Raw genomic sequence first — 13,318 nt, forward strand, 5'->3', positions numbered from 1 at the left:
CCTCAGTTCAATGCTGTAAACCGATGTGTCGTAGGTTTTTTGAATTTCTTATTCTGTGACTCACTACATGTGAAAAAAATAGGTGTTCATGATACTTATGACACATTCTGCTTATGAATCTTCTGTATATTTTTATATTTGAGTAAAGCTACATGGCTCTTCCTGGTGTCTTGGCTTCTTTGGACTTTCCCATTGTTTTAAACCAGAAATCAATTAACTCCAAGAGGGACATTAAAATACATGTGACTCTTTTTCAAATGTATCAGTTAATCTTTCAGACGTTTGTGAAAGGAAACCCAAAATATTTGACCCAGTTATCCCAGATTTTGACCAAATGTGTGTAAACTTCTGTATTTCAAATAAAAATTTGTGGTGTCCACAGTTTGTTTTGTGGCCCCTGACCACAATACCTTTGTATTGAAACAAACAACTACAACTTGTGCCTCCAAGTGCATTCCACTTAACAATTTAGGCACCTTTTGGCAAAACGTTTGGATATTACCAGTTTACAGCATTCAACTATTTAAACAAAGCTGGTCGCAGGGCTTTTTGCATGTGTCTCAATAAAAAATGCCTTCATAATATGTTGCTGATAACGACACATGATCTGGTTGCTCAACTTGAATAAAAATTAGGTTTATTCATCAAAAATCCATAAAACTATGTGATGATCTGAAACATGTGACTTATAGTAAATATGTGCATAACACTGCTTAATCTGATTCTGACCACAGAGAAAGGTGTTACAAAAGGAACTGAAACTTCAAATGGCTCAGATGTGTATGACTTTTCCCTTCCTTTTCCCTCCCATTTTTGTCTCTCTTTGTTGGAGACATATCCATGCATTTATTTTGAAAATTTTATGTTTAAGTACAAAGAGGCGTGAAGCCCTCTGTACAGATATTTTACCCTTCTGTGACTGTCAGACACGCTGACCCCACAAGCTGGGTTCAGCGGAGCATGGCAGAGTGTCAGCCTGCAGGTTTCTTCACTGTGACGGAGAAAATGAGAAGCTGCTATGCAAAGTTTCTGCACATGATGACTGCTGCCGAAATATGCCACCCACTTTCATCTTCAGTTCTCTGAGCCTGACGCCCGGTTCTGACCCAGCCTCGGATCTATCAACTGTTTGCTCAAAAGGTAGGATGCATTATTGTATTTGGGGGGATTTTTTAGCTAAAACCTTAACATATTACATCAGCCTAGTAGCATAATTGCCTATGTCCTATTTGAAAAAATTTACATTTGATTTCACAAGAGCAAATACAGAGAAATCTAAATATGTCTCCTTAACCTAACCGTGAACAAGCACTGTGTGTTCTTGGAAGCGATCAGGAAGTTGTTGAGAACAGAAAATGTGGGGAGAAAAGATAAATGAGGGGGAAAAATGGCATTGTCATGGAAACATTAAGCGGAAACATGTTTCCAGATGGAATCAACTGTTAAATTAAAAACTGCCTCCTGCTTTTATGTTAAAATATAAACTTTTTAGCTGGTTTTTAGCTCAACCAGCTAAAAAAAAAATCTATGAGCATTTTTCTTTCTTTTTTGCTGGCTGTGCATGAGGTGGACTTCCTCACAAAAACAGTCCCTAGAGGTACCAGGAGGCTTGCTTGAGTCTCTCAATTCAGATGCTGAGACCAAAATAACTTAAAGACTTAGTCAACGCTGAAAAAGAGGAAGTGGTGAATGATTGTCTTTCCGATCCACAGCCTTGTATACTGAAAAGCAACAGAAGGAAACCAGTTAACTAAGAGTGTCTTTTTTAAAGTTTTTTTATTTCTTTGTGGTGTTCGGCAGAGATGCGATGGCTATTTTACGCAAATACATCTGGGTGCTGGTGCTACTGGGGATGTTTTTTGTGTCACTGGTGATCAGCCTCATCTTCATCCTCGTCAACAAGTGTATTATTTCCAGAAAAGGTGAGCTGAGATATTTTTTTAGCTATTTTCTGTTGTTCCCTCAAGATATTTGAATTTTTTTTAAAAAAGTGTTTTTTTTGTGTGGTTTTTTGGAGGGCTTTCTGACATCATATCCAGCATAGTGACAGAAAAATAGAATAAATATCTCAATGACGTGTACTTTTCTTAATCCAGTCAAAAAAAGGTGGTTGTTTCTTACACAACAATAGGAAACATTGAATGATAATCCCATTTTAATCCTAGATAATGCCAAGTGTTGCTTTTAAGGTCTTTCCATTCTTTTGTTTATCTTTAGGTTCGTTTTGTTCTTTGTGGTTTAGCTTTATTATTTCCCCATTAATTTGCTCATCTGAAAGCATTTATCTGCATCCAGCTTCAATCTCCACTTAAATTTCTGGATTAAAATAGAATGGAACAAAATAGACAAAAAAGATAGCAGGGTCGATCAGTTGATCATTGTTTGGATCAACCGATAAATAGTTGGATGGCAGCAGGTGCTTTGTAGGATTTTTTTAAAAATTAAATCTGGAGCTAAAAGTTCTACTTGATGAGTTCTAGGTTAACATAATTTCAGACAAAGAAGGTTTTTTTCATTTAAAATGCAAAATGTGAATATTTTTTGTACATTTTGTACTTCTACTCTGAGTAAGTTTTTCTTTTGTCAGATTGCCTTTTCTTTGAGTCTGTATACTCCAGTTAATGATTAATCATTTACTTAATTAGTTTTTTTAATAATCATTTCATCATGAGTAATCCGATTATTCATTTCTACGCTAGAAAAGAATAAAAATTTGTTTTTTGTCCCAATGAGGCAAAATGTAATCCCAACAGCAGCTAGGTGACAGGCAATCAAAGCGCAAAGATGCAAAAAATTATATAAGATACATAAAAACAGAATAAAGAATAAATACTGTTCATTAAGGGCAAAATCTCAACATAAATATTGTGCCATTATTAGAATTAGCCAACTCCAATCCAATGGAATGTACAACTGGATGGGTTAATCTGCAAACCTTTACATTTCAGCAGTTTACGTTAAAAGACAATAAAACGATACAACAGCAGAGATGTGCACTACTGAAACGTTATTTAAAATGAGTAAAAATGGCACAAATACCAGCGGGGCATTCCAGTCATAAAGTCTTACTAGATTAATTATATCGTCTATTGTTGTCCCATAATCACTTGTCAAAAATACATTCAGCGATTAAACTTTTGTCTGCATTCTGGTTTTATGTTAAAAACCTCAAAACATAACAAGTAGTGGCCATTAACAAGATCTGTGATAAGAGCTTATTGTGTCTCTTCCGAATTTACATAGAATTCTGATTTAGACGCACAAACTGGTTTCAGAAAATAAATGTTCCAGATTAGTCACCCAGCTTTATGTTGGTCCCATATGAATGTTGCCTGGACTGGTCATTTCTTACCCATTGTCATGATTTGTTGTTATGAAGGTGGTGAGGCAGACACAGTAACCCAGGTTATGGTGACAGAATAATGATTTAATAATAAATAAGGCAAACAATCCAGGCAGCACAGATGAGTAATACCAACTGGTACTTCATCCAGGCAGCACAGACAGGAGATAGCAACAATTCTCATACTGGTATGAGAATACCAGTATGTCTAGGTTGTCCACTGTCTAGACAACCTAGACAGTGGACAAGATGACAAAACGAAGACCCAACAAGGCACACATGTGGATTTAAATACACAGGGAGACAATCAGGGCAAACAGGGAACAGGTGTACTCAGTTAAGGGCTAGTCAAGACAACAGACACTCAACAGAACACAGAAACCTAAATAAACACACATAAAAACCAAATCCTCACACCCATGTGGGCCTCATGTGTGATCATCAACTGTGATCAGTCTGATTTATGGATATGAAACCCAGTTGTGCAACTTTTTCAATCCAAAGAGAAGTTTTTGTTCTCACTCTGGAAAATTAAAACTCCTTTTGATCTCCTTTTTGATGTCCATGGTGCAACACTCAACTATTACCATACATAATTATTCTAAATATTTCAGTGGTTTCATTCTTGTTGAGTTTTTGTTCCATCTAATTATGAAGCAAGTTTGGAGTTTTGGGTTCACTGAGTAACTCTGACTGTTGTTCTGAGTCTTTAGTGACGAACTTAATTTTTGAGGAAATTTGTGGTTTCAGTTGCTGCAACTTTGCAAAGCAAAGTTTCACACACTGGAAACTAAAAGTAAATTTAGAGTTCAACAAATATGCATCTTCATTTGACCTTGTTTGGCCAGAGCTCAGGCTCCGTTTGCTACTTCAGCTTTATTTTAAAATGCAGATCATTATTCTGCTTATGGGAGCTGCAGATAGTTTTATCTATATTATTTACCAGACAGTTAAAAGTATATGGAGTGTGTTTCCAACATTTGTAAATATAGGGATTAAAATAGTGAAAAATTACATTTAGAAAGAACATTGAAAGAAGTAACTTGCATAAGGGGAAGATCTAAATAGTAAAAATAACACATTGTAGCCAAATAAGTGCATGGATCTGGCAGTAAACAGTAAAAAGTTTTTCATAATATTTTAGATTTGTTTATAGTGATCAGATATTTCAGCTCATAATTTAAAATATTTTCTTTGTCAAAAAAGAAAAAGACTCAAGTTTCACTGTATTCATCATGACCAAAATGATCCTTTATCCTAATTTTAGAGCATTAATTTAATCAGAACAGAAATGGTCCCCCCCAAAAAACGAAAAAGAAATAACGGAAAAAAATGAACAGTTTTTATCAAAAGTTGGCCTGAAATTTAAGGGAAAAAGGTTAGAGGTTCACTAGGATGAGCCACCATCAGGTAGCACTGGTCTAGAACTTGGTACCCAGCTTATCAGATTTGGGTTTTTCAATAAAATGCCATGTATTTGCAAATAAAATTCTAAAAACTTTGAGTCATCATAACCTCTTATGACTGTCACATCTGCTTGCAAGTTCAGCTTCATGTGAAAAAGCTGCAGGGTGGACAGCAAAAATTATCATTCTGCTTTATAACTTCCTCACAAAGTTATTATAATATCAGATAAGATCATTAAGTGTATAAATTGTGCAAATGCACCCCGTTCTACCTTCTACAGATTAAACTTATTTCCTGTGCAAGCAGACAAAAAAGAGAATAAAAGTATAATCCATCCTCATTTCCCTACATTCCTTTAAAACAAGAGAAACAGTTCTTGACTTTTAATAAATATTCCCTTATATGTAGTCTATGTTTGACTTTTTAAAATCAACAAATCATAAAAAGAGGATGAACATGGTGTCTAAAGTATGGTGGAGGGTGTGTGGGGATGTGGGCCTGTTTGTTTTTCCACTTATTAGATTCAGAATATTAGGATATTTTAAAAGACAAATTGAAAGCATCTACCAGAAAACTAAAAAAGTGATCTCAAACTGATATTTTATTCTGACAAAAATCTTACCAAGTATTTTCGTCCAGTTTCTACTGCAAATATCGTAGTGTACTTCAAATAACACAAAACTAAATTATAAGTAAAGTTTCAGCAAGTTACATAAGCTGTTTTGAAGTCAATAATTCTTTACTATTGAGGAAAAAGAACTAGTTTCACTAGCAGATTTCCCATTTACATGGGAAAAATGTCTCATTATAAGTGAAATAATCTGCCAATTGTGTAAGGACTTTTTAATCAATGTTAAAGAATTATTGACTTCAAACAAGCTCTTACATCCCGATGAAAAGTTACTTGTAAGTTTGATTTTGTCTTATTTTAAGTGTATGAAGATATGGTAGAAACTAAACCAAAAATTCTTAAGTAAGATTTTGTGCTTTTGCTGTAAAGTGCGACTACAATAAAAGATGAATTTATTAAATTAGCTCTAAACTTCCTTACCAGAATTTCCAACAAATTTGTGTCCATCTGTAATAAAAGCATGTGTGACCAATCACAGACGAGAAACGTTTTTAACATGTTAACACGGTATAACTGTTGCTGATTTCCTGTCTGTTTACTGGTAAATAAACCTTAAAATAAGAAGTGGGCAAAGTTTCCTCTTCACTCAAAACAGCCTCTGGGTGTTTAGAAGACCTGAAAACCCAGAACTAGTTCTTTTTCTGCCACACATGAGAGTCCTGAGCAGGAAATGGGAAACCAAACATCATTACTACCATCACAAATACTTCTGAGGTCTTCAACCCCATAGAGAAGTTATTATAATTGTATGAAATGCTATTATTAGAGGCACCCTGTGGATTTGATCGGCTCAGATGAAACTTTAATGATCCCTGTGGCGTTGCTGCAGCAGCAGCAAAGCAAGGCTTTGCTCCGCTTTGGAGAGATAAACTCAGAGTAAACAAATGCAACAAAAGACTGTGCTTTATGAATAATATTAGTACATTTTGAGAGAAAATGTGAAATGTTTCATGAATAAAAATGAAAACAGGAAAATCTTCGAGTTTGTTTTAACAATGATTATAATTCCAGTGTAACATTTAATTTATTGCTATTTTGTCCCATTTAAGCTCTTTAACTTTAATTTACTTTGGTAATAGTGTTTTATTGTTTCTATTGTCGACTTTCATCTTTTTTATATTCTGAATGTTTATTTATGTACTGCTACAGCATTTTGTTGCAGATGTTGTTGCTTAAAAGTGCTTTATAACTAAAATAGTAGTGGTTGTAGAAGTTTATTTTTAATTATTAATGTTTGGACTCTTAAGAAAATAACACATATCAGCCTCTTCCAGTCTGCTACAATGATGTGAATTGTATTAATGTTATTTGTCTACATTTCTACAGCATTAAATAACTTGAAATAATTTTTACTTCTTTCTTTCAGCAGGCAAACACCGAATTTTACAGCTTCAGGACAGGCCTGACGTCAAAATTGAGTAAAGTCTTTTCATACGTATGCTCTTAGTTTCTCTGAATAGTAAAATCACATCCTGATTTGAGGCATCCTAAAAACAGCAACAGCTTTTTGAAGTATCAATCTAAGGACTAAAACAAACTAAAAGATTTTTATAAGCAGACACTGATTGGCCAAACACTTAAACACCTTGCCCTGCAATATATTTCCAATAAAAATGCTAAAGAAAATCTCCCTGTCTTGAAGATGTGGGTTATTTAAATGAAGTAAAGTATTTATTTACTGCTGAAAATTGACCATTTTTGCAGGCCGGTGACAAATCTCACCATGTGTCTGTAATAGGAGAAATGATGTGACCCAACAGAGCTCTATTCCCCTCTGAAGTAAACTGCTGAACCCAGCAGCTTGAACAGCACAACATGTCTGAAGTAGATGGTAGGAAACTTGAGGCTATTTTAGTGAAGTGCAATAAATAAACAGTAACCAAGCCACAAGCTGAGTTATGACCCTGTTCAGAATTATTAGTTCTTCGATGTTTGTTTATGCTTTCTAGTTTATTTTAATTACCGAACCGATAGAACTCGTACATATTCGCATTTTGTTCTTGTTAATTTAGGAACTACCATCAAGGAGAGTTGAAAATATATGCGTTGTGCATTTTCCAGACTTTTATTTGTAAACATTTTTGAAACAATATGGATTTTTTTTTTCTTCCAGTTATACACAAGTTGGTGTTGATTCATCATATAAAATCCCTATAAATAGATTGTGGTTAGAAAAATTACAATACTGGAAAAATCTTATGTGCCATGAATTCAAATCCAAGTTTTTGCACACCCTGTACAAACTGAACAAGCACACGGACTGGTCAGACCATGCTAACTACGCTTCAGAGTTGAAAGATGGGCCTCGAAATGTTATGCATCTAATTACTGAAGAAACATTTTACAAATAGATTTTAATGAGACACTGGGAGCTCCAATTGAAAAGCTTTTCACTGCAGCTGCCATGTATTTCTCATTGTGCAACTGCTACATTGTTCTTGTGGTTTGCGTTGGCAATGAGGTTACTACTTCTCCAACTTATGAAAGAGAGTTCTGCTTGACTACTTAACCAAAATTATTCAAACTTCTAATGCAAATACAACATACTTATTGTTCATGATTATTTCATCGCCTTTTCTGATAAAGCCCATGGATGTTGCCTGTATTTTCATGCTTTTCACTCATCTAAAGCAGAATTCTTTCAGAATGTTAGTTCAAAGAAATTAACTTCAATGTTTCTTTGTTCTCAAACCTTTTCAGGAGCAACAAATATCAGCTGACAAAATCTGGCCTGGCCACGCCTCCTCTTCCTCCTCGGACACAGTTTCTCACAGCAGGTAAAGCTCATTTTCCTACCCGTACATTTTATGGACAGAAATCGGAAGCTGGCACAAACTGTTTTGCAGAAACTGAAAAAGAGAGTGGTGCCGTATGACAGCTGACCTATTTAACAATAAACTTTGAACACCACGCAGATGGAGAAAGCCACATATTCACTTTCAGTCAAGCATTCTGAAGCCAAGTTCCTTTTAATTTAAGCCACACAGACATGTCAGTTATCTGAAATCCCAAGTGTGAGTGACATTATAAATTAGAGTTTTGTGCTTATTTTCTGGGCTTCAGTGAGGTTGACTAAAATGAACAGAACAAAGTGAATTAAAAGATGTTGAATTGAACACTGCAGATACTTTCAGAGTAACTCTTATATGAATATGTTCGCTAATTTAAAACCCATAAAAAATAACTTTGAAAAATCTGTATTGAACTAACTTTAAACTTATGTTCTCAATTCTCCTGGAAGCTTGAATGTGACATAACTACACAAATAAGATTTTGAGACATGTAGAGTTTATTTACAGTCCTGGATTCTCTGAGTTTAAAGAATAAAAATAACTTATATTGTAGCTTTGTAGCCCAAAGCTACAATATATTAATAAAAACGTATAATTTAGCAGCCTAAGCCGAGCTCCAGCATGTTTATTCAGCTGGTTTCACTGCAGGCGCTGTACAATGGCTGCTGGAAAAGACACGTGTTTTGTTGTTGACTTGCCATCCAGAAACCACTTGCCGCATTCTTGTTGGTTGTGCAGGAGGCTCCACTTCTGCTTTTTAAGGATGTATGGTTCAACAATTTCACATTTGTTTGCAGGCATTTGCTCTTGTGAGTGTAAACGTTGACTTGGGGGGCATTGCTAGCAGCAGTTTAGTTAGACTTAAAAAGCTCATTCTTCACATTGTTCCTATTTAGCTTCAGTAGCACTTAAAAAGGTTTCTAAAACAACATTTTCTCTAGCTTTGCTTTAAAATCTCGTTTTTTTTTTTTTACTTAAACTATAAATTTTTCTTTCCTCATTTTCTCTTGTGTACACATTGTGTTGAGGAGGCAGCAGCTCATAATGAAAGGAGCTCAAAATAGGCAGAACTGAGCAGATTAAAATCTCACAATCTAAGAATGATTTTGTGCAACAAATGTGAAAAACATGTTTTGATTTGCCCATAGATCAGTCCAAACTTGTTCAAGGAAGCATTATAAGTCACTATCAGCAATCTGCTGGTCACCTTTAGATAATAGGTCAACTAACCAAGTTGATTTGTGTTCTGTAATTCTCAATATGTGAGAAGAAACTGTCTAAAAAGAAAGTATTTTGTTTCAGAGGCCCAAAGCTATGAGAACCTGGCCGAGGAATGTGAGCATGACGATCAGAGTGACCACGACTACGAGGAGGCCCTGGACCAGAACCTCGACTGCGTGAAGGTGCAGGAAAATCTGCTCTGCAATCATCCAAACACAAACTCTGGAGTTTCAGTCGCCCAGAGCTACGAGAACCTGGCTGAGGAGAATGACTACGAGGAGAGTGTGGATCCACTGCCGGACTACATCAAAGTGGAGGATGAAACCGAGTTTCTTCCCCCTCCTCTCTGCGATTTGGATCCAAATATGACATGCAATGGTTCTTTGGGTCAGAGCTACGAAAATCTGGCCGATGAGAATGAGTACGAGGAGAGCATGGAGCAGCAGTTGGACTATGTGACGGTGGAGGATGAGTTCACTCCTCATCAGAACAACGAAGCGAAGGACAACGCCTCCACTGCTTCCACCGAGGACTATGACGACATTGGAGGAGAAGATGAGGACGACTATGACGATGTTGCATAAGATCAATATTTTAAAAAAAGGACAAAGACTTTTTTCCAACCTTCCTGCTGAGCAGAGCTTTCACAGATTTCTTATGTTTCTCATCTTTGCTTATTTTTCACATGTTTTAAAAAGCAGAACGGCTGGAGATAACGGTTCGCTTGTTGGACATTCAGTTCTACTTTTTGATTCCTACACAACTTATTTACTGATAATTTCCAGATTTGTTTATCGATAGGTCTTTCAACCATTTTTGATTTGAAACCTTGTGAACTTTTTTATTTTATTTTCAAAATAAAACGTGTAATTTTATGTTTGCAAACTGCACTGCATCACATAAATGTGATTGTGTTTACGGTAGGCTAACTTTGTCATGATTTGTGGTTGAAGAGGTGAGGATGGAAGCCGAGGACCCAGGTATAGTGCAATAATGAGGATTTTTAATGGAAGTCCAAACCAACAGAGCAGAATCCAGGCAGCACAGGTGAACAGTAAGGCTAAGAGCTCAGACACTGGCAGCAACCGGTTTCACAGCGAGACACAGAGCAAGAGACACAGGTGAGAATGAATACACAGATGGTAATCAGGGGGAACGAGGGACGGCTGGGGACAATCAAGGGTTAGACAGGACAACACAGAGACTCAATTAACAGAAAATGACACAGAAACCTAAATTAGCACAGAGAAATAAACATTAGTGTCTCTGCTGTAATACGCAGAGCAGAGATGAATACATACAAAAAATGTGAACAATGATAACACTAAATAATAATAACAATAAAAAAATTAATAAAATAATTAAAGAATTGCTTTATTTTCAAATTAATATTTACAAAATAAATACAAGAAGCCTATTCATAAAAAAGAAAAGAACTGTGTTTGGTATTTTATTAAATTGATTTTATAAAGCTGTAGTTATTTTTTTTCTCTGTGCATACTGTCAATAAGGTTAACAATATTGAATAATCAATAAATTGGAACTCTTTGGTTTTAATCACCATGCCCTTCCCAGGAATTGCACAAAAAAACAACATAACTAAATCAACATTTTTTCCTTAAAAGTCAGATGCATGTTAGTTCCCAATAATACTGATAAAACCCAAATCATATGAGGGATTGGAACTCACTTTTAAACACAACCAATTCATAAGCTCTACTAAATGCTTTGAAACTATTTTCAATTTATGCAGAAAAATAGATTTTAATAATGTAAAATTAAGAAATTAAGAAAATTAAGAGTTGGAAATACAGCTTGAGGTGAGATGTACATGTTTGCAAAAACAGTGTGAACCACTGTGTGTAACTTATCTCAGAATGCCAGCATTAAAACTTTCTTTATTTACTTTTCTAGGTTACATCGACTTAAATATTAAAAACTCTTGATAAGTCACATCAATAAAGAAGATGAAGTGAAGAAGCCTTTCTGAAAATGTCATACTGGAGCTCGAGAGAAGCTTTGTTTGTTAAAGAACTGTGAAAGTGGATTTTTCTTTAGATTGCTGTGTGTAGACTGTAGATAACTAAAGCATTTGAAAACTAAATCCTCCCAAACTACATTTTACAACTCCCCAAACTGCAATGAAGTAAATCTCCCTGACATGAGCTTCCTCTTCAGACTAAAAATTGCACCGTTCAGACAGATTTAGTGTTTTATTCATAAGCCGAGGGAATAGCCCAAAATGTAAGTGAAATATTTCTGATGAATATAGTCGAAAACAAAAAAAGTGGTGGTAAAGCAAAAGGAATAAATTTCCACCAATAAAAAAAACTAATACTTTTTGAGGATAATCTCAGAAATGTTCAAACTAAGAAATCTTCAGGGGTTTTTTCAAAAAACTTTCTGAGATTGAAAATTTACTCCTTTTTTAACTGTTTATCATGGCCTTATACACCATTGTAGTACTTGTGTTTAACAGACTAAGTGATAAAAACCTCAGTAAAAATGCAGAACAAACATTTATCATGACAACAAACATTCTGATTGTGTTCATCTTCCCCATATAATTTTTTTTTAATTTGGGGAAGATTAATTTCCCTCCAGTGACAGATTACATATTAAGTGCTGATCGATAGTTTTGTATGTGATTTATTTCCAACAAGAACATGGAGGAGAATGATTGTATAAAAGTTGCTAGATTTATCGCTAGTCGCTTAAAAAATGTATTTACTTGTTTTAAAAAGGTCTCTATGTTGTCTAGAAAAGTTGCTAAATATAGCAACAAAGTGGATAACTTCGCATTTTAGCCCAGCCACTTAACCCTAAACTCCCCCTGCCCTCATTAATTATTGGCTCTGCCCATTTTTGGTTGAATTTACCCTTAAAGCTGAACTGTGAATATATTTGACCTTTTATGGTAGAAACTTTTAGAGTGTTTTTATTAGCCTGAACTACTCCTACACATTTATGTTGTCATCGTTTACTCAAGATGAATAATCTCTATTTCTTTGATATCGAGGATGGACAGGAAGTAGTAAACACAAAGCATATATTCCATTTAGCGTTATTTGACCTTATTATGCATCTAAGAGTAAGAATCGTTTATCCATGATATTAAACAATAATATTCATGAAATTAGTTTCAGAATCAAAAATCTGTCTCACTGTTTGGGCCCTAATGAAGGAAATAAAAATATCATCATATAGTAATTGAACTTATTCAAACATTTTACTCTTGACTAGAAAGAACTTTGTCTTCAAGAAATGTTACTACGGTATCAGCAATAATATCAAGTATCAAATATTTTTGATACTTGATATTCAGTATCAGTGTCAGTATCAAGTTGAAGATTTTAGTATTGTGGAAACCCTAGTTTGTGTACATTCCTATATTTTTTACACAAATAAATATATAAAGACCATAAAAATCCAGTTGGTTTTCCTTAGTTTTTCTTCACTGATCTTTTGATAGTTTCTATTCCATTTAAACATGTCTGACCATGTCAACATCCTTTATTATGCCTTTTTTTGAAGAGCAAAAAAAAAAAAAAACAAACAATGGAGATGCTTTGTTGTTGACTTCCACCTCTTATCATTTATCTTAATCTTTCAATTCACTTGTCACTGCTGAAAAAGCCTTTCAGGTGTGAGGGAAACCAGAGGATCAAAGAAGTACTAACTTCACTATTATTTGCTATTTTAAAAATGATGTTAGGCTATAGGTATTGGCTTCATCCACTCATAAAACAGTATGTAACTTGGTTCTTAATTTGAAGGGACCACTCAAGCAAAAACACATGTAATTTTAGGTCTCTACTCATGATTGTATTCAATTGTTAGACGTAAAGAACAAGGTACTTTCCATTTTTAACAGATCCATCATCACTCTGTTCTTCAGTCCACAGGAAAGAAGAGGAGCTTTGT

General features: G+C 34.8%; 1 protein-coding gene across 2 annotated transcripts; it reads left to right on the plus strand.

Annotated features, from left to right (window-relative positions):
- Positions 1-909: 909 nt before the first annotated feature.
- On the plus strand, positions 910-10,252 carry LOC129370674 (uncharacterized). 2 transcript variants are annotated; one of them, XM_055046809.1, is made up of 5 exons: positions 910-1,140; positions 1,801-1,922; positions 6,748-6,799; positions 8,082-8,158; positions 9,476-10,252. In XM_055046809.1, the coding sequence occupies exons 2-5, from the start codon at positions 1,808-1,810 to the stop codon at positions 9,976-9,978; spliced, it is 747 nt and encodes a 248-aa protein (XP_054902784.1). In that variant the 5' UTR covers positions 910-1,140; positions 1,801-1,807; the 3' UTR covers positions 9,979-10,252. The 2 variants fall into 2 exon arrangements, with proteins under 2 accessions (XP_054902784.1, XP_054902785.1); XM_055046810.1 differs by having other exon boundaries at positions 6,751-6,799.
- Positions 10,253-13,318: the final 3,066 nt, after the last annotated feature.

The sequence above is a fragment of the Poeciliopsis prolifica genome, unplaced genomic scaffold (assembly GCF_027474105.1).
Source record: "Poeciliopsis prolifica strain line A6 unplaced genomic scaffold, Auburn_PproV2 SCAFFOLD024, whole genome shotgun sequence".
NCBI lineage: Eukaryota > Metazoa > Chordata > Actinopteri > Cyprinodontiformes > Poeciliidae > Poeciliopsis > Poeciliopsis prolifica.